Source organism: Microtus ochrogaster, chromosome 10 (assembly GCF_000317375.1).
Source record: "Microtus ochrogaster isolate Prairie Vole_2 chromosome 10, MicOch1.0, whole genome shotgun sequence".
Lineage (NCBI taxonomy): Eukaryota > Metazoa > Chordata > Mammalia > Rodentia > Cricetidae > Microtus > Microtus ochrogaster.
Window position 1 is genome coordinate 58937470 of NC_022016.1, and position 23727 is coordinate 58961196.

The 23727-nt window shown below is 50.1% G+C and overlaps 1 protein-coding gene across 1 annotated transcript in view; it reads right to left on the reverse strand.

Moving 5' to 3' along the window:
- Grik3 (glutamate ionotropic receptor kainate type subunit 3) overlaps positions 1 to 23727 on the reverse strand; it is a 224765-nt gene that overhangs the window by 64634 nt on the left and 136404 nt on the right. The window contains exons 2-5 of the mRNA XM_005353258.2: positions 21645 to 21821; positions 12092 to 12349; positions 5211 to 5392; positions 2591 to 2645 (exon numbers count right to left, since the gene is read on the reverse strand). Coding sequence (XP_005353315.1) covers positions 2591 to 2645; positions 5211 to 5392; positions 12092 to 12349; positions 21645 to 21821 — 672 coding nt within the window. The remainder of the gene's footprint in view (positions 1 to 2590; positions 2646 to 5210; positions 5393 to 12091; positions 12350 to 21644; positions 21822 to 23727) is intronic.

The window sequence follows — 23727 nt, forward strand, 5'->3', positions numbered from 1 at the left end:
CAGTTTCCATTTTTGGGGGGGAAATGGGAGAGTCATAGTTCCTACGGATGCTTGTTTTGAGGGATGGAGGACACACAGGAAGCAAAAGCAGGAGGGGCTTCATGGGTTTATTTTGACACTTACATGATCGTAAGTTCTAAGTGTTGTTCTAGCCCTCGCCACTGTCAATGCTTTGAACACTGGCCCTAGCAAGTAACACGGCTATTGTCATTGCTTTATAGATATAGGCATCAGGCAAAGAGAAGGACTTCCTTTGTTTAAGGAAGTGAGGCATCTTTGTGGTGGTGCTGGTGTGTGTGTATGTGTGTGGGAGTGTATGTGAGTGGTATGTATGTGGTGTGTACACGAGGAAGACATTAGGTGACCTGCTCTATCATCTCCATCTTTGGTGCAGGGTTTCTCACTGAACTTGGAGCCGGGCTGGAGGTCGGGAAGCCACAGGAACCTTCTGTCCCCACTTGCCACAGCCACTGCTGAGGTTCCAAGAGTGTGCGCAGCCACACTCAGCTTTTTAATGTGGGTTCTGGATATTGGAACTCGGTTCCCATGCTCGAGCATCAAGTGCTCTTAACCCCTGAGCCATCTCCTACTCCTTCACCCGAAACAATGAAGTATCTTAATCCTGATCAGACACACCAGAGTCCACGGTCTTAGCTGCCCGTGGCAAGGGATGCTGAGTACCGATCATGCTGACCCACTCATCTCCCACTCTGGCATCACCGAGCACCTGCTGCAGGTCAGGCACTCCGCGGGCATTCCTCCGCAGGCATTCCTCTGCGGGCATTCCAGACAGATAGCCTTGCTTACAGAAGGAAGTTTCGGAGCCTGTGTGTGAGCTTTGTTTCGGGTCCATCTCTGTGCATCCTTCCAGATCAGATCCCTCCCAGAGAGCCAGGGATCTCGGCATTCGCAGATGGGTAAATGAAAAGATGAACAGCCGCATCAATGAAGCCAGGTCTAGGATAAACAGGCACTGTGTGGGGCTGGAGGAGAGGTCTGGGGTGCTAGAATGCTTTTGCTGAGACCTTTGATCTTGGCCTCCGTGGAAAATGGCATTACTGCAGAAGACATTGGGGCCAAGGCGTTGCTATCTCTAGTCTTGGCCCAGAATGCTGCCAGGGATTGAGCACTTTGCCTCAAGCTCCTGGTTTCTTTCTAGGACACAGAATGGCAGATAGAGACTGGGGTGCGGTGAGCCCTTAGGGAGAAGGTACCTGGTCTCAGTCCCCAGTTCTCAGGGTCCCTGTCTCCCCACCGCATTTTCATCAGGTGCCCAGGTCTGATTTATATTCAGCACAGTGGGTCCTGAGCTCTTCATGGGCACGGGGTGTTGTGAATGGAAGCCGTGTGACAATCAGGGTGTGCTGGTGACTACCCCGTGTTGGAGAGAAAAACCCCTGCTGCCAGCAGTGGGCCACGGTTGTGGTGTAAGTGCTCACGTGACCGACTGCAAGCTAAGAATACATCATGGAGCTGTGAGAGCATGGCTGATTCTCCAACTCGAGTGCCACCCAACTCCAACATCACTCAAGAGCTAACTGCTTCCTGGCCTTTGCTCACACTGTTGCCTCGGTGCAGAATACCCTTCCCGTCTCCCCCACCTGTTCGTGAGCTCCTAGTGAGGCATCACAGCCTAACTCAAGCACCTGCTTTTTCAAGAAAGTCTGCCTCAAGCTTCCTACCTGTTATCAGCCCTACAACTCCTAACATCTCCTCGCGCTGTGACCTGTGGCTGTCTGACCAAGGTCAAAGGCCAGCTGTATCAGAGCCAGATCTGTCGAGGAAGACAGACTGGAAGGTCTCAGTCCTAGCCATCTTGAAATCACCAGCTTAGCCCAGATGCAGGGAAAAGACCGGGGGCCGGAGCTCTAAGAATGAAGAAATCATCCAGAGGATTGGATGGCTGCAGGGGTGGGGCTACAGGTCCCTGAGTGGGGAGGGGGTGCGGCTGGAGCCATGGCCAGGCTGCTCAGCAGTGGCGCCCTCTTTGGCACAGGACACCACGATTCTGCTGATCTCGGATCACAACTTATTATTCTAATGGGTTCAAATGGCCCTACATGTTCTCAGAGTTTGGACAGGACCCATCTGGAGCCAGCAGGTGGGCTGGCCCCACTGACAGCAAGGGGCTGACTTTAGCATAGATGGTGCAGGATCCAAGGTGGTCATTCCAGGTGTGACGGGAGACCTTTGACAGGTGTGGATGGCAGGACAGTCTAAAGAGTGCTAATGGCCACTGTCCACTAAACCAACCAAGTTCTGCTCTCACCCCTGGTCCCAATCAGATTGCTAGGCCTCCCAAAGAGGTAGAAGCCCATTTTGCAGAGGAAGAAACTGAGGCACAAAAGGTCTGGTGACTTACCCAGGGTGCCCACACTAGTCAGCAGAGGGCTTGTTTGCCATTCTAGCTCCAGAGACCAGGCCCGTGACTTTTCAAAAGTGGGCGGTTCACAGAGATATCATGGTGGCCTCACCTGGAGCACCATCTATAGCCTTAAGAAGGCTTGGGTCTGCTCCAGCTACGGCACTGTCCCCAGCAGGCTGGCCCAGGGAGGTCCCACCCCTCCTCACAGGACCCAATGGTACGTTACCAGTGTGGTGAAGATGAAGTGGTAGTACTCTGTCATCATGCCCATGGCCATGGCCTGCGGGGAAGCAGAGTGTTAGCCAGGGGCACGGAACACTCTGGCAGCCCTCCATTTGCCAGGGGCGGGGGAGTTGAGGGCCAGGCCTGTGTGACGCTGTCGGCTCAGACCTAGGGCATCCACTGAGACCTTGGGATTAAGGCGTAGATCGGCTGGCAGACCGCAGCAGGTTCCCGCTGCGGTGTGTAACCAAATCACCTGCGGGAGTTTCCAGGCTGGGATTTGGGGCCACATTCTCCCAAAGTCCCCAGTTCTGCAGGGCAGCAGGGAGACGCCCAGCTATCTGGGTTTTCAGTCAGTGTCTCCGGGGTCTCTCACTGAGACATCCTGACAGAAGCTTGAGTTGTCTCAAGAGCCTGGTTCTACATGGCGGGACTCTCCCAGTCAGCCAGGCTCGAGGGGAATGTCCTTAGCAAGAGTGTCCCCCAGGAGCAATGAAACCTCCATGCTTCCCTGATCCCATCAGGCCACAAGACATACCACAGGCTCCTCTGGGATCTTAGTGCAGAGCTGCACGAGGTCTCTCTGTGATGTATCTTGTGTGTTTTATTAGAAGCCTGTAATCTATAACACTAATGACTGTAATGCATTTTCTACAGAGTTCCTCAGAAAGCAGGGCCCACCACGAGTTCTGGGGGAAAATGTCACAGGGTCAAATAGACCTTGAACTGCTGCATGTTCTCTGTCACCGCGATCCTGCTGGGAGGGCTGGGAGGAGGCCAGCAGCCGGGAAAGGCCTCAACCCCCTTTAATCCACTTTTAGCTCAGCCCAGGGTCCTCATCTGTAACTCTGGATGTTTTGCAGGCAGCCAGCCCTGGGATTAATCTGAATTCCTAGCTGGATGACCTCAGGCCAGCTGCCTTTCCTTCAGCCTTGGTCTCTTCACCTGTCAAGGCTGTAATAATAATCCCAGGCTTCCAGGGTCAATGAGGAGGGACAGATAACTGCTGAGTGACTCTCTGATAGCCAATCCTCTGAGTGTCATAATGTCACACTTGCAGGGAAGAGAGGGGACGTCCTAGGACAGCGAAGGTTACAGGATTCTGCGCAGGTAGCCCCAACGGGGACCCTAGAGCCTCTCCAGGCTCAATACCAGAACTCCCATTTCTGCCGTCCCGTCTCACTGACACCCCCAGAGCTGTTTGAGGAGTGAGGAGGGATTATGGATGAACTCTGCCCACAGCGAAGGAGGTGGTAATGGCGGTGGCGACTCCCCCATGCAACATGGAAGAGGCAGGGCAATAGGAAAATAGTCCCCCCACCCCACCCCGGGCAAGGTTGCCTGTATCCCAAGCTAACCTTGGACTTGCAGGATGGTTGAGGATGACATTGAATTTCTGATGCTCCTGTCTCTGTCTCCTGACTGTTGAGACTACAGGCATGTGCCACACCACATGTGGCTTATGTAGTACAGGGGACTGAACTTGGGGCCTTGTGTATTATACGTAAGTACTCTACCAACTGAGCGATATCTCCAGGCCTCATATAGTCTCTGTCTCTCTCCTAACACTGCATATCACTATATAGCTCAGGCTGGCCTTGAGCCATGATCCTCCTGTCTCTGCTTCCTTTGCAGGGCATAGATATGGAGGTTGCCAGTCAGCATGGGTACACCAAATGAAGGGTGGTGGTTGAGCCCCTCAGGGCTTTGAAAATGTTCCAGTCCCTGCTTACCAACCCCTTCTCTAGAAAGACCCACATCACCTTGTGTCTTTGACTCCTGTGCTTTTCTTGATCAAGTGTCAAAGTCCCTCCAGTTAACAGAACATTTTAAGGAATAACTATGACCTTTATATAAAGCACAGGCTTGGATCAAACGTCTGCGGTTTCACTCTGGTGGCCCGGAGTAGGTGGTATGTCCTTTTGTGCTTGCCTGCCTTCCTCCCTCCCTTCTTCCCTCCTTTCCCTCCTTTTTGAGACACAGTTTCTCTCTGTAGCTCAGGCTATTCTGGAACTCACTTCATAGACCAGGCTGGTTTTAAACTCAGAGATCTGCCTGCCTCTGCCCCGCCAGAGCTGGTATTAAAGGCATACACAACCATGCCCAGCTGTGGTTACTTTCTTAAGTGGCTGGCGGAGCTCGGCTTTCATTGCCAGCACGAGTCCTGTTTGGGAATGGATAACCATCTCCTTTTCCGCCATCATGCAAAGTTCAGCAACCTCCCAGCCATAGGCAGGTGCTGTGGCTACGGGGAATTAGTCACTGGGAGAGACAGCTGAGCAGCTGAGGCCCTCTGTGCACACCCCACCCTCCACCAGGGCGGTTCTCATGCTTCTTGGCAGCCTGGTGAGGGTGGGGGGACTAGGAGGCAGTGTTTATGCTGGGGCACTCTGGATACTAAGACATGACATGGGGCCAATTATACATCTTTAACACAGCTGGAGTAAAAGAACCGTCGTACTGCTGGTGCTACCGAGGCAGAGTCGTAGCGGCCCCCATGGTCACACAGGCAGCCAGAGAGACAGCTAGGATGCTCACTGAGGTCATCAAGTTCTGTACCTGGAATAAAGGAGCCACGGCGGGCCCCCACCCCCACCCCTCAGCTTGGACAGCGCTCACCCACCTGCTTGAGGATCTGGGCTGCCATGGTGTGGCTGCAATCGAAGATGATGCGGAACTCCCGGCCCCGCTTCATCTCCTTCAGCAAGGGGCGTGAGTCATCCGAGTCAATGGGGAGCTGGCGGATCTTCAGGCGAATGTTGTACCTAGATGGGGCCATGATGAGTTCCTGCAGCCGGATGAGACCTGGGGAGCCCAGGACACAGAAGACACGCATGTACATGCATGCATAAAACATTGCGGGCATCTACTCGGATACCTCCACGAAGCGTTCCTTGTTTTCTGTTCAGAAAGGGTTCCCTACCCTCAAACATCCCCCCCCCATATCCACGCCAGCTTAGAGGGTTCTTCCCTTAGTCTCCTCTGCCTACCCCCATCCCCTCCTACCCCCATCCCCTCCTCATTCTGCCACGACTAGTGCCCCATAGCACCTGGCCCAGGGCCGTGACACTTAGGGAGTACTCAAACAACATTGCTGTAATTGGATTGACTTACTGTTTTCTTCTCCCCACATTGAAAAATCTATCCTCCTCCTTGGCATTTTGTAAAACCACTTAATCTGGGGACTTCCACGGAAAACGGAATGCCACTTCCTGGAGACAAATGGCTTGCTTAGGTCTAATTAAGTTCATTTCCTTCCCTATTTCAAGCTCCATTCTTGCTGACTCCTCTGTGGATTCTGGGAGGGAGGCTGCTAGACGCTCTCCTCTGCTCCTACCCAGGCCCACTGAAGGAGGCCTGATCCGGAGGTGCACGCTCCCTTCCTGCATTGTGCCCTCAGCTCGGGCTCAGCAGCTGCCCAGGTTCACACACCCACCTTCCACCCCTAGCTCACTTATGGCAGCTCTCCTTGAGTGAGCACCTCCTCCCCACCCCATGTTCATATACCCAGGAAGGATCCACCCCTACTCAGGGAACAAAGTATGTGGCCCCAACCTAACCAATCAGCACATTCACTGGGAATTGGAACACAGGGGTTCTGTGATTAATTAGTGGCAGATAAGAAACAACCCTTTCTATGCAAGCAAGGAGGATGTAAGTCTGGGGTCCATGCATATAACCAGAGATAGGATCCATTGGGGGCAGATGTCAGAGAAGATGGAAAGGGGAGGAAACATGTCCTAATGGTACCTATTTTAACCTCTGGGTCAAACAGTATGGTAAACTGATGCTGCCCTCTAAAATCTGAGTAAAAGGCTACCAATAAGAACCATATACCCAAGAGCCTGGGCGGTGGTGGCGCAAGCCTTTAATCCTAGCTCTCGGGGGCAGAGATGGGTGGATATCTGTGAGTTCAAGGCCAGCCTTGGTCTACAGAGCTAGCTAGTGCCAGATCTACACAGACAAATCCTGTCTCAAAAACAAACAAACAAACTACAAAATGTTGATTCTAAAGAAACACGCACGCACACACACACACACACACATGTACACACATGCCTGTTTCTTAAGCTAATGTGCGTTGAAATACACTTCGCGGTCACCTATTACATTGTTTCCTATCTAGACAGCATCTCTCTGCCTTTCAACTCTACGATCTTTCTAATGGAACCCCAGTTTCCAAAGCAACCCCTAGTAACCAGAGTAAGTCTATCTAGTTCTCCCATTCCTGGGGGTTTGCTTCTATCAGCCTCCTGTGCCAGAGAAGCTGTAACCAAACCTCCCAAAGGGCTCCAAAACTTTCATGGGTTCTGGATACACAGGCAGAAGAACTCTGCTTCAAACAGGCCTCTGAGATCCCCACACCAGAGTAGATAAGGGAGGGGAACAGCAGCCTTCAGCAAACGAGGGCCCACAAGCTACCCCTGCCACACACAAAAACTCCATCTTCTCTGGGCATTCTGGGTTCTTCCACTGCTACTGCTGGCCTCTTATATCTGTTACTGAAGGCCCTCCATGACCACTTCATTCCTGCCTACTCGGTTTTCTGACTCCTGTCCAGCATTAGCAGGCCTGTGGGCTCTGGAGACCCAGATCATGAGGACGGGGACAGGATGGATGCTGGAGTGGAAACCACCAGGGCTGCCTTGTCAACCAAGCACAACACCCCGTGTAATGTGTAACGACCCACATTCTCCAGCAGCAAATGTCAGACTCTCTTCCCATCGCTGTAGTCCCCAAGGAGACCGAGGCTCCTTCTGGCCCACCTCCAGAGGACCGGGCTGTCTATGCTTGCCTGAGACCGAGCTTTCCTTTGCCTGCCTCCTTAATCAATCCCTCCCAGAATATCCGCACTGAATCACAGTGGTTGGGATGGAGTTTTCACTTACGAAGCACTTCTGTGCTCATAGCATCGTTTAACCATCTCTGGATCCTGGGAGGCATGCAGAACAGGCACCTTCATGCTGGTGGCACAGATAAGGAAGTGGGGGGTCACAGAGGTGAAGGGACCTCCCTTAATTCTGAACCACGCCACAAACAGGACCAGCGTTGGAGGAGCAGTGTTTTGCCTTCTAGGCAGAGACATTTTCCTCCACCCTAAGACTTTCCCCCTCCCTCAGTCTTTTCCTTTCAGCCCTGGCAGGAGTTTGTGCACAGATTGGATTAGGAAGGTAGAAACACGGCACAGCTCAAAGGTCACCTCCTGCACAGCCACTCTCCTTGGGCTACTGCTGTGAAAAGGATAAGCCGAACTCCTCACCCCTCCCTAGATTCATACCCTCTGCATGGAGCTGGGCAATGCCCGCCTACCAGGCTCTACACTGTCATTTGGTTTGTTCGGTGGGCTATTAATAAGCATGATGGAACTCCACACTGGCTGATTCTCTTGCTCCTTGGCCATAGTTAGGACAACAATGGCCGGGTTAGCCTGCTGGAGGACAGAACCACATGGAAGAGAGCCAAGGGCAGCCTAGAGCTACCAGCAGGCAGGCAAGCAAGCCAGCTGAAATCAAAGAAGCAGCTGATCAGGCCCAGTAAGCCACTGACCTGGTGGACTCAGGAGCTAAAGCAATGTTTGTTGTTTTAGGCTACCGGATTTTGGGGGGTGGTTTGTTACACAGCTTATTATAGAAAGAGCTAACAGATGCATCCTCGGCTGGCATGCCAAAAGGAGTGTGGCAATGTGCCAGTCCTCATGCCTGTTAGGAGCCAGTCATTGTCAACCTTACTTCCATTTGACAACGCCCAGGAGTAGTAGGCATAGGCTCCATGAACTGTAGAATGCTGCCTTCTAGAAGGTTGGTAAGGGTTATGAGTCACACTAAGACAAATTCCTTTGTCTCTTTCCTGCATGGAGTGTCAGCATCTGGTGTTGTCTGGAGCTGCAGCCACACTACTGGGCCCAGGAAGAGAAGGTCAAGAGGGGTGTAACAATACGCACACAGTATTCTGACCCTGTCGAGCTGCTAAATGACACCGAGAAAGGCCCAGCTCACAACATCTACCCACAAGAAAACTAAATGGCAATTACTTGAGTTGTTTGAACTGGGTCATCCCATCAGTGAAAACGTGCTACTGGACATAGCCCTGCCACACACACTCAGAGCCTGTTAAATACACTGTGCTTCCCACCTGGTGGTGGCCCAGCCTGGTGAGTGTCTTAGAGAAGTATGGTTTCCTGTTACCAGTTTTCAACACTATATTACTGTTCAGTGCAGATCTGAATCCTAGAACCCACTGTTTTCTTGGCCAAACCCTATCCTCATTGCCTCCACTATAAGTACCTTTTAAACTGAACTAAATTGAGACAAGTTGAAAATCAAATTGAATTAAACGTTAATGAAATATTTCAACAAAGAGTATTATTGTTCAAGCCGGGATCCGCTCTGCCCACTTTCCTGCGACACTACGGTCATTCTGCCCATAACTGTTTCTTCTCTTCCATTCCGCTCCCAAGTTCTCTTCCAGGCAACCCCTTGAGATGAAGTCTAGCTTCCTTTGTTCCTGTGGGGACCATCCAGCCCCCCAGCTTTTCGCTTTCCTTCCAAACCTTCTCACATTCGGCTCTCGGGGGCGTCTACTGAAACCCGGCTTTCATTATTCCAAGGCCACGCTCGACAGCACCCGGCAGTGCTCTGTTACACACAACATAAAATCTGAAGCCTGAGGCTGCATGTCAGACCTGCACAGCCAGGCGAATCCCGTCTGTCTCCCTTGCCCTGCTCGCACTCCATACTCAATCCTCCTCCCAGCCAGGCTGGCATCTCCATGACACTGCCCACCCCGCCCCACCTCCTCTCCTCTGCTCACACTGCTCCCTCCGCCTGCTATGCCCACAACATGCCCTATTCTGTCCTTCTGTCCCTCTATCTTCAAGCCCAGGGCAAATCTCTGTCCTCTTCTGGTAAAACAGCGCACTTTAGCCAAGGCCACCGAGCTCTCTCTTCCACCCACGTACCTGGAGCTCTGACTACCTGTCCTTGTTACTCGAGTCTCAGCTCTGACGGCCAAGAATTACCAGTGCCCCATGGCCAGGCACCTGCGCTCCTAGAATATGATCAACTCCTCAAAAGATAGGGTAGTGGTCTCTTCATTCCTGCACCCTTATGCTGTTTCCTGAAAGCCTCAGCTGAAACTCAGAGCCCACGCTTTTCCTTCCTCCTCACTGGAGGAAGAGACCCAAGCCCAGAGCTCATTTCTACGAACCTGGCATTGGCTGGGGTCAGCAATCACCAAAGTAGGGAGGAAGCTGGCATCTGAGTTTAATTCAACATGATTTTCAAGTCACACCAAGTCAATTCAACCAATGCTTTAAAAATGTCCACATTGTACCAAGCCTTGTGCTGAGTCCCAGAGGCAGAAATCTGGAAGCAGAAATGGGCTCACATCACAGACAGATGTTTTTACAGCAGCCTTAACCAATGGGCCGTGCCCCCCCCCTCCACAGGGGTCATATATCAGGTAGCTCGAATATCAGATATTTAAATATCTATTCATAACAGTGGCAAAATTGCAGTTATGAAGTAGCAACGAAAGTACTTTTATAGTGTGTGTGTATGGGAATCACCACCACCTGAGGGACTGTATTAAAGGGAAGCAGCACTGGGAAGGTTGAGAACCACTGATTTAGAAAGGTAGGACCACCAAGTTGCAGAGCTGCCAGAGGGGACAGAGCACCATGGAGTGCCCCATGGTGACAGAGCCCCATGCTGGAATCTCAGGAATGGCTTTTAAGGACTGCTGGTAACATGAAGTGCGGTAGCTGTTTACAGAACTCTGAGATGGATAGACAGCATCCCGATCCTCTTGTCTGCGAGCTCCCATCCTGCCATTCTCACCCCCCATTTGGAAGCAATCAAGAGCTGATGCGGAATGCAGGTAGCTGAGAGCCGGAGGGCTTCTCAAGGCTGGATGCTCCGCCTCTCCACATGCATGGGGAGAGCCAGGCCAGGTGGGTTAAGTGACTCGCCAAGGTCAATGTGGCAGAAGAGGCTGGGTTAAGAATTGTCTTGAGATTCAAGTCTTTGGAAAGAAAGGGGACCCAGCTCCAAGCTAGCTAACAGTCGTGGCCTTGGGCTCAGACAAGCCTGCAGGATGGTGCGGGCTGTGATGCTGGCTGTTGACAGTGGGTGGGGTCTGTTACCTTGCCTTATCTGTCTGTTGCCTTGTTTCTGATTTACCACCCCACAGAGTCACGGAGAGACTTGTGAAATTAAATGAGGCTATCCCGGTGCTGCTCAACTCGTGGTACACACAGCAGTCTCCTGTGCGCTCATCAGGAAGAATGCCTGCTCCGTCTCCAGAGAGTGAGCCTCCTAGGGGCAGCTGAAGCTGAAGGCAGAGTCTGGCAGTCATTTTTTTCTCCCCTCTCCTCCTGACCCTCTCTCTGATCACCCATAACACACATTTTGCCAAGACGATGGCTACAGACTTGTCATAGATCACAAGGTCCAAAGGAAAGGCCCAGAATGTTTGCTGGAGCCCTTGGTGGTTCTCTGCTCTGGGCCTATACCAAGGGGCCTGGGACTTGGGAAGTAAAGGGTCACACACTATCCTAAGAGGGTTCTGGAAGGCGAGTACCATGATAGATTTGGTGGCTGGGCAGGATGGGGCTAAGCAGGTCCTCTGCAGATAAACGAATCTGATGTGATTACAGCTGGGCAAGGCAAGAGTGCTGGAAGGGCACCTCTGCCCCAGGGGCATCCAGCCTCGGCAGAAACTCAGAGCCCAGGCCTTTCCTTCCTCCTCACTGGAGGAAGAGACCCAAGCCCAGAGCTCATTTCTACAGACCTGGCATTGGCTGGGGTCAGCAGTCACCTAAGTAGGGAGGAAGCTGGCATCTGAGCACAGTGGGGGCATGAACAGGGGTGCCTGAGAGTAGGCAAAGAAACGGGGGAAGGGTGCTGCGTGCAGGTGTCAGGATGATCAGGAGCTAACCTCCCCTGCACTGAGAACGAGGTTTCTAAATATACTCTTCCCTCTTGATTCTGGAGCTTCTGGAGCCTCCCCACGAAGAGGTGAAGGCACGGAACGGCAGCCCAGCCAGCAGGCAGGAGAGCAGGGATTTACACACGGCACAAACACCCTGTACACCAGGCCACGCAGCGAGTCAACCATTAATGGGTGTGGCGAATATATGGGGACATGCCTCCTGCAGGTGGCAGGGTACAGGTGTAGGGGCACAGGCCAGTGACGGGTGGCCATCGAAGTATGAGCACGGGGCAATGCGGGGCGAGCATCAATCACAGGTCTCAGCACTCTACTGCAGAAGATGATGCAGGCATGCTGGGGAGGGGAGAGTCGGGTGTGAGCCAGGCTGGGGTTGAATAAGGTATTTGTGAGGCTGGCGTGCACGTGCATGGGTGTGAGAGACCCTAGGGACAAGTGTCAGTGTAACTGGCTTCTGTTGGTGTCTTGGGTGAGATGTGACCTTCTCCTCAGAGGCAGCGATGCTAGACAAGCAGACAGCCCTAATCTTGGGGCTCCGCAGGTCTAGCCACCCACCTGTGCTGTCGTCATAGACCACGGTAGCTGACCGCCACTTGAGGGACTGGACCAAGTCGAGGATGGCGTGGCTGAGCGAGGCATAGTCGGGGTACAGGTTCACGTAGAAGGTATCCTTGTTGTCCAGGGGATGGTGTTTCCAGCGCAGTTGGATGTGGGGCACCTCCAAGGCGTTGCAGATGGACTGAACAGCGTTGGTACAGGAGCCCTGCGATGGCCCGAAGATGGCGACTACACCCAGTGCCAACTGGTCACAGGCTGAAACAGAGTGGAGGGGGACACAGGGGTCAGTGAGGTGCCATGCCCATAGGGAGTGGGCAGTGATTTTGACAATTCCATAAACACATGGAAAAAGATACAGAGGCAAGCTGGGGGAGAGGGGGATAACTCATGAAGTCTCAGTTTCCACATCTGAGCAATGGGGGCTGTAACAGTCTCTATCTGATACCAGAGATGTAAGACAGAACAATTGTGAACCCAGCTGTGGAGCGCCCTGACCCTGTAGCCATGCTATATAACCAAGATGCCTTTGTAGGTGGCATCCCAGCTTCCAGACAAATAGGAAAGCAAACATCTACTGACTGGGGACTCCAGCTTCTGCCGTCAGTCCTGGCCTGCTCCCTAAGATCTGACATGAACCCCTCTGTTCTCTTTCAGTGATACCATGTGGCTGTTTAAGATGCCTCTCAGACCTGTGTTCCACCTTCATTTCTGTGGCTGGGGTAAAATAGCCTAAAAGCAACTTAGGAGAGAATGGGCTTATTTTAGTCCACAGTTCCAAGTGACAGTCTGTCTTGGTGGGGAAGTCACAGCAGTGGCTTCAAACAGCTAGTCATGTCACATCCACTGCGAAGAGCAGAGAGAAATGAATATACGCAAGCTCGCTCGCTTGCTTGTGCTCAGTTCAAGTTCTCTACTCTTAGACAGTTTAGGATCCCCTGCCTGGGGAATGGGGAATGTCTGCATTTGCAGGTCCTATTAGGGAAGCCATCACGGCCTAGCCCCCAACAGCAGCTCCAGGTCCCCCACACCCTCTAAGCTCCATTCCCCATAGAAACGATACTTAAAAGATTCATAAAAGGAGGCCTTCAAGACTAAATACTGAACCATTGGGAAAGTTGACACATTGTTAAACATTCTGTCTTCCCTTCCTACCTTGATGGATGCACCAGTGCCCAGTCCACCCCTTCTCTTTCACACACATGCATGCACAAGTACATGTGTGTGTGCATCTATGAATGTGTGTGTGTGTGCGACACACACACACACACACACATCCCAAATATGATAATTTTTAAAAGGATAGACATTCCTGCTAGGATGTTCAGGCTAAAGACTTGACTGAAGCTGGGTGGTAGTGGTGCATGCCTTTAATCCTACCACTTGGGAGGCAGAGATAGGCAGATCTCTGTGAGTTCAAGGCCAGCCTGTTCTACAAGAGCTATATCCAGGACAGGCTCCAAAGCTACAGAGAGACCCTGTCTCGAAAACCAAACAAAAACAAAAACAAACAGACAAAAAGACTTGTGTCATTGCCTTGCCCCAACCCCCACAAAAATCTGCTTCACAGGCCCACACTTTGCTCTGATCTTGAAACAGGCGACCAAGGATGCAACACTCCTTCCATCCTGACAATGGCCACCCTTATATGTGGTGCTTCTATCCTGGACCAAGGGCTGAGCATCATGTTTGACTGAGACAGGAGACAGTAGAACAGGCACAAGGTATGCACTGTAGCAGACAGTGTTGAGATGCTGATGTTGGTGTGGAGGACATTGCTGGTGATAAAGATGTTGTGGCATCTTAGTCATGGAGATGAAGCCAGCAGAGATGGCAAAAGATGTGAGTGCAGAGAGATAAGGAAATAAAAATGGGCTTCTGTGGAACACTGTATCTGTGGGATGCTGCTGCTGCTACTGCTAAAGATATTGTTTCAGGGAAATGATGGTGTTGAGGACCGAAGGAAGGATGATGTTGGTGTTGACAAGACTGGTGGTGATGACGATGCTGTCATAGCAACCATGGATACTATGGCAGTAGAGGTAGGGATAGAGGTGGTAGCATGGATAGGGATGACAGTAATTGTGGTGGTGACAGATGATAGTAATGTCACATTAGACTCCATTCTCCCAAAGGTACAGGGTTTGGACCTACTTGGGCTCATTCCCAGCCGACCTCCACTTCTTTTTTCTCCTTGCCCCCTCGCTACATCTGTTTTCTAGTCCCCCCGTGTTTCTTCCACTCTCTAAGACTCCTATAGGATGGAAGAACTCTGCTACCAACAAAGCCCAGGACAGAGGTTGTCACAGCGTCATCAGCAGCAGCAACAGCAGCCTTGCTTCCAGATGTTCCCAGAGCAGCAGCCAACCTTGTCCTGGCAGTCCTGCGCATACACTGCAGTAATTACATTATTTGTGGCTTCAATTTTGAATCCATTTTCTGGTCATTTTACAGTAACTCGACGGTTCACAGTCATTGTAGGAGTCCCCAGCCTGAATACACCCTCCCTTCCATGGCAATTGTAGTTATAGCTGAAATTATCCCAATCAATTTGTGTCTTAAAAGGAATTGAGCCACCCAGAGAATAAGTGCAGGCAGAGGAGCCTGGGGAGTGCTGGGTCGATTCCAGCCTGCTCTGGCCAGGCTTGGAAGAAAACACAGTGTTTTCTGGGCTGCTGGCTCAGATCCTGCTTGGCAGACATTCTTCTTTTAATTTTCCACAAAACACTTCAAAATAAAGGCAATAGTGAAAGTCCCTTTTAATAGGGAAAGGCCCCCTGGGCCCCAAGCAGGAGGAAGAATGAATTCAGCCAGAGTCGGTGGGGTAGATGGTGCCAGGTTTTGTGTTCCTGTGTCCCTTTGCCCCACATGACCTAAGGTGGTTGGATCCAGGCCACAGGGGGAAAATGGTGGTGCTAACTTCCATCTAGGAACAATGAACCATCACTGGAGTCCTCTGAATTGGGCCTACTTGCATCTTCTTGGAAGGGTCCTAAGGAAGGTCCTGAGGAACGCAGCTTGAAAAGCAAAGATCAAAAGGAGAATAGACCAGGGGAGTATGCAGCTCCTAGCGGGGTGGGGCGGTGTTCCGTGGGAGCTAGCCCAGCAGAAGAAATGTCTGGAGGACCAGACAGCATTGCTTCCATCTGTGGAAGAGGGAGGCTATCTGCCAGGTTTGAAAACCTGAGATACAGTGCCATATTCTAAAGCCCCCTGTTGGCATCTGTGTGCTCATGTGTTGGAGATGGAACCCAAGGTGTGTGCCAAACAAGCTCTCTACCACTGGGCCACACTCCTGAGCCTTTTCCTTTATGGCTGCTTAAAATTGCATTGTTTAGTTATGTGCCAATCTGTCTGTTCTCTTGTAGATGTTTTAGATGGTCCTTTCATCCATTTCTAGCTTTTGGTTGTTAACAAAAATGACTAGATAGAAATATCTTTCTATCAAAAGGTTTGCAGATATATAGTGTGGTGGTTTGAACGAAAATGGCCCCCATAGGGAGTGGCACTACTAGGAGGCGTGGCCTTATTGGAGTAGGTGTGGCCTCGTTGGAGGAAGTATGTTACTGTGGGGGATGGGTTTGAGGTCTCCTATGCTCAAACTACACCCAGTGTAGAACATAGTTCACATCCTGCTGCCTACAGATTAAGATGTAGAACTCTAAGTTCCTTCTCCAGCACCATGTCTGCCTGCATGCTGCCATGTCCCATCATGAAGATAATGGACTAAACCTTTGAAACCGTGAGCCAGCCCCAGTTAAATGTTTTCCTTTATAAGAGTTGCTGCGGTCATGGTGTCTCTTCACAGCTACAGAGACCCTAACTAAGACATGCAGCCACATGCAAACAATGCTGTGGTGAACCTGAATCTACCCCACCAGCCTTGTGGACAAGAAACAAATCTCAACAGTCATGTCTCACCACACAGAGACAGATCAGAGAGCCAACCGTGAAAGACACAACCACAGAACTCCTAGAAGAAAACAGGGGAGACTATCTTTAGGCTAGACAAAAGCTTTTCAACCAGGACACACAATGGGAATTATTAACAAATCAGACTTCTGTCAATTAAAGACTCTGCTTTTCATGAGATACAACTACTAAGAGACAGTCCCACATGTAATGGATATAATACATATAGAAACGTACATATTCACACATACACCTAAAATGACTCTTGCCAGAATATATAAAGAACTCTTTTAAATCAACAAGGAAATGATAAGAAGCTCAATTTTTAAAAGGTCATTGAAAGGTTACGAAAAAAAGCACTCCCAAAAAGAGAAAAAGAATATTCAAAGGACCTATTCAATATTCAAATTAGCACTGTGGGGCATGTTAGGTCTTATGGGGCAAATGGAACACAGAAGGACAAAACCTGGCACCACTACCCGACCTGCTCTGGCTGAATTAGTCCCTTCCTCCTGCAGAGCCCTACGAGGCCTTTCCCCATTAAAAGGGACTTCTGTTGTCTAACCATCTGATAAATATAAAAGAAAGCCACAATAAGACAACCACTTAACAAATCAACGTAACGCTTAAAACCTATAAAAAAAGAAAAACCTTAAAAAGTCTAAATGACATTCCTGAAGGTCGGCACGGATGTGGAACACCTGTTGGCCTTGTGCGCTGCTGTGGGAGTGCAAATTTGCACAACCACCTGTGAGACCATTTGGCTGAACACGGTGACCCTACGCTTTAGCTCCTGAAAACAAACTCAACAAAACCAGGTACCTGTGTCCCTGGAGATGAGCACACAGCCGTTCACAAAAACACTGCACTAGAAACCCCTGAGTGGGAGTGACTCAAGGGCTGGCCGAGAGAAGGCAGGGCTGGGGAAGACTGCCAGAGTTGATACTACAGGGGACTCTCAGGGATGGGTGGGGCTCTAGGAGCAAACCTCATAAAGGCGATGTTGAGTGCTTCTAACCTCCTGACCTCTGAGGCCAGGTCAAAGCAGTGCATAACAGCAGCATGGAGTGCAGTTACAAGCAGAGGGCGCGCTCACAGGGGCTCCCAGAGACCTGGAAGGGCTTGCCTGCTCTCTGGCTTGATCTGGGCCCTGGGATGCTGTCTTGAACTGGCTGAGACAGGTTTGTTTCTTCTGAGTACTCCCTGGCCAAGCCCACGATGGGCTCTCTTCTCTTCCGTCATTCCCTGTGGTTCCCAAGCCTGGGGCCACCTTCCTAGCCATGGTAAACAGAAGTTCTGCCTCCACCTTTCTCACCTTGTGACCCCGACTTCCCTCACACACCAAATGCTCCCCAGGGGTGCTCAAGTGCGCTCCTGTCCTCTTGCAGATCTGCCCTGCTTTGAATATTACCCTTGTCCTTACTGTTTCCCACCGACCCGCAGAACACAGCTGAGACATCTCCTACTCCAGGAAACCCTCCTGCCTGGGCCAGCACGTGTGTGACTTGTTATTATTCTCTGGCAGTGTAGCTGGTGGTCGTTTGACCCAGTTTCCTAATATCATGGATGTGACCTGAAGAGGGGCAAAGCTTTGTCTCCCTCTGGGATTAACAGGAGATTTAAATTTAAAGTGACTTCCGACATACCAGGAATTTGTTCATACTGTCTCTCACTTGTACATCGGATCAAACCCTCCGTAATGACTCTGGGCACTCTGGGTGCGGGTCCATGAGGTGCGCTGGTTAGTGTTGCCAACTTGACACACACTAGAGACACCCGGGAGGAAGGCACTGCAACTGAGGAATTGCACCCATCAGATAGATGGGCCTGTGGGCATGTTTGTGGCTATTGTCTTGAGTGATGATGTAAGAGGGCCCAGGCTACTGTGGGTGGTGCCACCCCTGGCAGGTGGTCCCGGGTTGTATGAGAAAGCAGGCTGAGCACAAGCCAGGGAAGAGAGGCAGTAGGCATGGTCTCTGCTTCAGTTCTGGCCTGCAGTCCCTGCCTTGGCATCCCTCCAAACTGGATCTGGTCAGTGTTTTATCATAGCAACATAAAGCAAACTAGGACACTAGGTTATATAGTACAATAATGAATCGTTAATAGGGATTGCAGTCTAGGGACGACACACACACACACACACACACACACACACACACACACACACCTCAAGGAGTTGAGATTGCAAAAGAAAAGTCTAAGATTATCAAGACAGAGGGGAGGAGGCCTGACCTTATCTTAGATAGAATATAAGGAAAAGAATGAGTTAGCTCAATACAAGCAAGGCTTGATGTGGGCAGAGTGTGCCTATTTGAAGGTATTAGAAGCAAGGGGAACAGGATGTACAAAAGCCCCGAGGAGGGAGGTAGAGCTAGAAGACATGACTGAGTCTAAGGGACTGGGGGTCCAGATGTGACAGGAAGTCAGGAAGATGTAGGGCTAGATTGGCCTGGCTTTAAGGATGACCTGAGGATGAGGCACACCATCTAAGGCTTCAGGGGAGTAAGCCATGTGGTCTGATATGGAAGGAAAGGCTATAGTTGACTGCTGGGAGTGGGCGGTTCTGCCTCTGGTCTCTGCGAACAACCTGGCGGTGTTGCATACAAAGTGTAAGTCCTGGAAGGAAGAGCCCTGGGAAGGCTTCCAAACTTTGCTCTGCTGCCACCAGGTTGGGGAAAGGTGCCTAGGTGGGAACACTAAACATCACTAGTTAGACAGCATAGCCTTCGGGCTGGCTGGACCTATGAGGGCCTCTGATCTGACGCCAGGCATTTGCTGAGCCCTGAAATTTCTGGGGCTAGGCCTGATCCAGTGTAGTCATTTGCATGTGGGTGTCAGCATGGCAGGGAGATAGATCCTTAGCTTCCTGGTGCTGGTCGCATGGTATGCAGGGAACAATCAAGACTAGTTCAGGGAGGTAGGGTTCAGGACTAAGCTAGGGTGGAGTGAGGCTCATGAATGTCAGACACAACAGCTCAATCTCATGGAGCCTCTTACTTTAGTCACACACAGGAGAGGAGGGGGAGCAGGGAAAGCCTTTGTAGGAGTCAGGCCCTGCCTTAATGTCCTAGTGTGTAGAGGGCCAGGGAGCCCAGTGTATCCAGAGCAAAATCCTATTTGAGAGCCAGACACCGTTGTAAGCACTTAACAGAGCTGTCCAACACAGCTAAAGTCAGGGTGGTAGGGATGCCAGCTTCCACACTCTGCAGACTCTGACCTCAAAAGCTAACCCACAAGGCTTTGGAAAACAGAGCAGGCAACATTCTGGCGGCTCCACCCTTGGCAGCCCAGGAGGTCAAACAGCTTAGAAACCAGGAACTCCTTAGAGAGACAAGGCTAGCTTGTGGGCTAGTCTCAGCCTACCATGGATGATGCTAGCCCCTAAGCTCAGTTTACAGGGGTCCTAGACAATGACTCTTAGGTTCTCATGGTTTACCGATACATTCAACAATCACTTCACTGAGCAGTTACTATAGTCCCTTATCCTTCAGGTGCCCCAGGAATAGAGCAAATACCAAGAGAGTCTTCCCTTCAGTAATGTGAGGGAGAAGGGAAAGTACATTAAAAACCCAATGATTTTACTAAAAATTGTGATATGAGCTTTGATGGGTTATGATATCATATTTCAGAAAGGATGACCTAGTCATTTTGGAAATGAGATTCCTTAGGCTCGAGATCTTTAAATGGTTACATGGAAATCGAAGGTTCTATGGAAGCTATTTCCAGTTATCTAAGCCTTTAAGTTGAATTTGAATTAAATATATATGTAAAAATATAGTTCAGATATGCAGTCTCCCTCAGGATCCGCAGGGAATTGGTTCCAGGACCCCCTACAGATATCAGACTCGCAGATGCTGGATCCCTGGCACTGAGGGGCTTGGTATTTGCATATTTCTTCCACACACTACGCCTTATGCTCTATCGTCTTAAGATGCCTCATCCCACAATGCAATGCAAATGCTATGTAAATAGGCACTGTGCTTACTGTTTAGGGGAAATGACACAGCAAAGTCTATATATGTTTAGTACGGAAGAAATTATTTTTTTTTCCCTCCTGGAGTTTTTGGCCCATGATTTGCTGAAACCATAGAGCCCATGGGCCTGTGCATGCACACAAGCACAGGTTTATGCATACGAGCTGTCATTTAAAAGACATTAAAATGGGGCTGGAGAAATGGCTCAGCGGTTAAGAGCACTGGTTGCTCTAGCAAAAGAGCCAAGTTCAGTTCCCAGCACCCACACTGCAATTCATAATCAAACTCCATTACCACAGGGATCTGACACCCTCTTCTGGCTTCTGCCAGCACTGCATACATGTGATACCCATATATACATGCAGGCACTTATACACATAAAACAAAAGTAAATAAATCTTTAAAAAACATAGTAACAACAACAAAACCCACTGGGCACTTGGGTGTGCTTTATAGCACACTGGCAACTGGCTACTCACCCAGGAACTGAGAAGTTAGTTACTGGTGTGTGTGTGTGTGAGGACCCATGGACAGTGGTATTTCAGTCTCTTTTAAATTGTTTTTATCTTATCTTTAAGAATTCTGGTGTGGAGTCACTTGAAATAGACTTACCACAACTTGCTGTTGCGAGCCAGGATTTTCTAATGACGACGTAGGCAACAGAAAGTACAGACACAGCCGGGCGTGGTGCACGCCTTTAATCCCAGCACTCGGGAGGCAGAGGCAGGCGGATCTCTGGGAGTTCGAGGCCAGCCTGGTCTACAAAAGCTAGTGCCAGGACAGGCTCCAAAGCTACAGAGAAACCCTGTCTCGAAAGACTTAAAAAAAAAAAAATATGGGACAAGGGTCAGACTCAGGACTCAGCTATAGCCTCTGGGGTCAAGCCGCTGCAGGAACTGAGCAGCGTGCCGTTTTCATGAAGTCTTTTTTATAGCAGGCAGATGGTGTGCTCTCGGGCTAATATGGTATCTGTTTTATATGGACGCTACCTCTTGCTACTTGAGTAGGATACTAATGAAAGATAAAATAAGTTCCATAGCAAGAAGACTATGGTTACTAATAATGTATTGCATATTTTGAAAGAGCTGAAAGAGGGGATCTTCAATGTTCTTACCATAAAGAAATTATGAATGCTAGATGTGGTGGGTGTCTGGGGTCCTCTGATTTGAGCAATATGCAAGGCACACACGTATCCAAACAAGCACATCCTATACCATAAATAATTATAATATTTTCCCATTTAAATAAACTAACAGAAAAGAAAACTCAAGTTTGAAAATGTTTATGTTGGTTCAAAGGTCCTGAAAACCTTGGCTGCTCCTTCAGGCAATCCCAGGCCCTGCCTACCTTTCCTCCGCTAACCAACCACCCTTCATAGCCTCCCAGGGTCTTGCACGTAATTCAGGTTGACCTTGTACTTGCCACGTAGCCCAGATTGGCCTGGAGCTCATGATCTTCCCTTGGCTTCCTGACTGTTGGCATTACAGGCTACAGCACCATGCCTGGCTAGCCTGAGACTTCCTTGCAGCCCCTGCCCCTGCTCCTGGGAAATTGGCACGGGCTGCTCTAGACAGAGAAAGAATCATGCCCCCCAGACCAAGTGGAAACGGCTTCACCCCCGCCCCAGCCTCAAGTTGGAAGTGCACAGCAAGGATAGACGCACTCACCCTTCTTGGTGGCCTCGAAGCTATCATGGAAGTGAATCCGCTGAATGTCGTAAGTCAAGGTTGTGTTGGGCAGCAGAGTCCTGTTCCTGTTGATGATGTTGGCAGAAAATCGAAAGGCATGCTCCTCGGCGTTCATGACCTGAGCGTTGGGGCCATCCGCATACTCAAAGATTCCTCCTGTGAGAGATGACACAGCTGTGTGTGGGCAGGAGGGATGGGGCCGGAGCAAGGATACACCACGCAGGTTATATAGACAGGGTCTTCCCACCCCACGTTCAATAAGATCCTAGATAGTTTCCATGTTCAAAAATTATACATTTTTACCCAGCTGGCAAATTCCTGCTAACAAAATCTGACAGGCCAAAATAAGATTACCAACTTAATACTGCTATGAAAATTCTTAATAGAGTTCTGGCAAGTAGAACCTACCAGAATATTACAGGGCTAACATACCATGACCACATAGTTTTATTTCAGGAATGCAAGACCGGTTCAATAAAGGAATCTGTGAGTACAATTCCACCACATCGATAGTTCAAAGGGGATGAAAATATGATCTGCTCTCAAAACTCAGGGAGGCATCTGATGAAATCCAGTGTCTCCCGCCATAAAGAATGTCTAATACGGCAGCCGCAGGAAAGGCACTTCCTTCAAGCAACTTTAGCTCACGTCAGCCCTAATATCACAGTGACTAATACCTAATGAAACACTGGAGGCGTTCTTGTCAAAGGAAAAATTTAAAAAGTATTGGTAAAGATTCACACTGCGCCGCTAACCTGCAAGACGAGACAGAAAGTGAACGGGAGGCACGGCTGCCGCAAAGGTGCAAACTCCCATTTGCACGTGGGATAATTGCTGATGTGCTGTGATTGTCCTCACTCCCCACTCTGTCTCTTACCTCCCTCCCGCTCCTTCCTGGCGAGGTCCCCTCTACCTTCATGACTTTCTCTTTCATTGTGCACGCACGGGTCTTGTGCAGGTGGTCACGGATGCTGTCTGCTCACGACTGCAGTGGCCATGCCATACCCAAAAGTCAGCATTTCGTGGCACTCCTCCCTAGCCTCTGGCTCTTACTGTCGTCCCACTTCCTCTGGGCCTCAAAGGGCTAATGTGGATGTCCCGGTTAGGGCTGAATACTCAACACACACTTATTCTTAGCACTTTGACCAATTATGAATCTCTGCTCTGACCATCGCATATAGCCCACAGAGGTTTTTCTGACCAAAGTTGCCCCAATCTATGGGTTTAAACAGGAAAAAACAGAAGGCAGCTTAACTTCACAAGTATTTATCAAATCAGCAGCAGCAGCAGCAGCAGCAGCAGCAGCAGCAGCAGCAGCAGCAGCAACAGCAGCAGCAGCAGATTTTCCTCTGTAAGGCCTGTATATCCCTAGCTATAGGTTGTTAAGCAAGTTCATAGCACCATGCGCACATTCCTTTCCATGGAGCAGACCTCAGATCCAATCAGGAATCGATTGGTTACGCCTGGAACATCAGTGCTACTATTGCATCAGTGGGTGCAATGGGGAAAAAAAAAATCAACCCTAGCTACGAAGACAGGTGAGAACGGTTAGGGAGAGTTAAACAAGTAGTTAGCACATATTGACAGCGTCGCTTTCTATCAGCGAGAACTCAGAAGGAAACTTAACAGCGAAAGGTCCCCCTCCATAGCAATAGCACACACACTGAAGAACAGATAATAGCCCCAATACAAACATGCAATTCCAACAGCTTACGACGAAAACAAATAAAACACCGTAAGCAAGAGAGACAGCCAAGCCAGGAGTGGTGGCACAGGCCTTGAATCCCAGCACTCAGGAGCATAGGCGGTAGATCTCTGGGAGTTTCAGACACGCCAGGGCTACCTAGTGACCCCCTGGCAAGAGGCAGAGACAAAGAGACTACACACACAACTCCGATGCTGCTGTCCTGGGAAAGCAAAATCTCAGGTCTCAGTTTTCTCCCGCCATTTTTCAGTTTAATTCAGCTCCGATCAAGCCACAAAGGACTTCTCTTCGACTTGGAAAAAAATGATTCCAAAATGTGAAAGCTAAGTATGAGATAATGACTGAAAAAAATGTCTT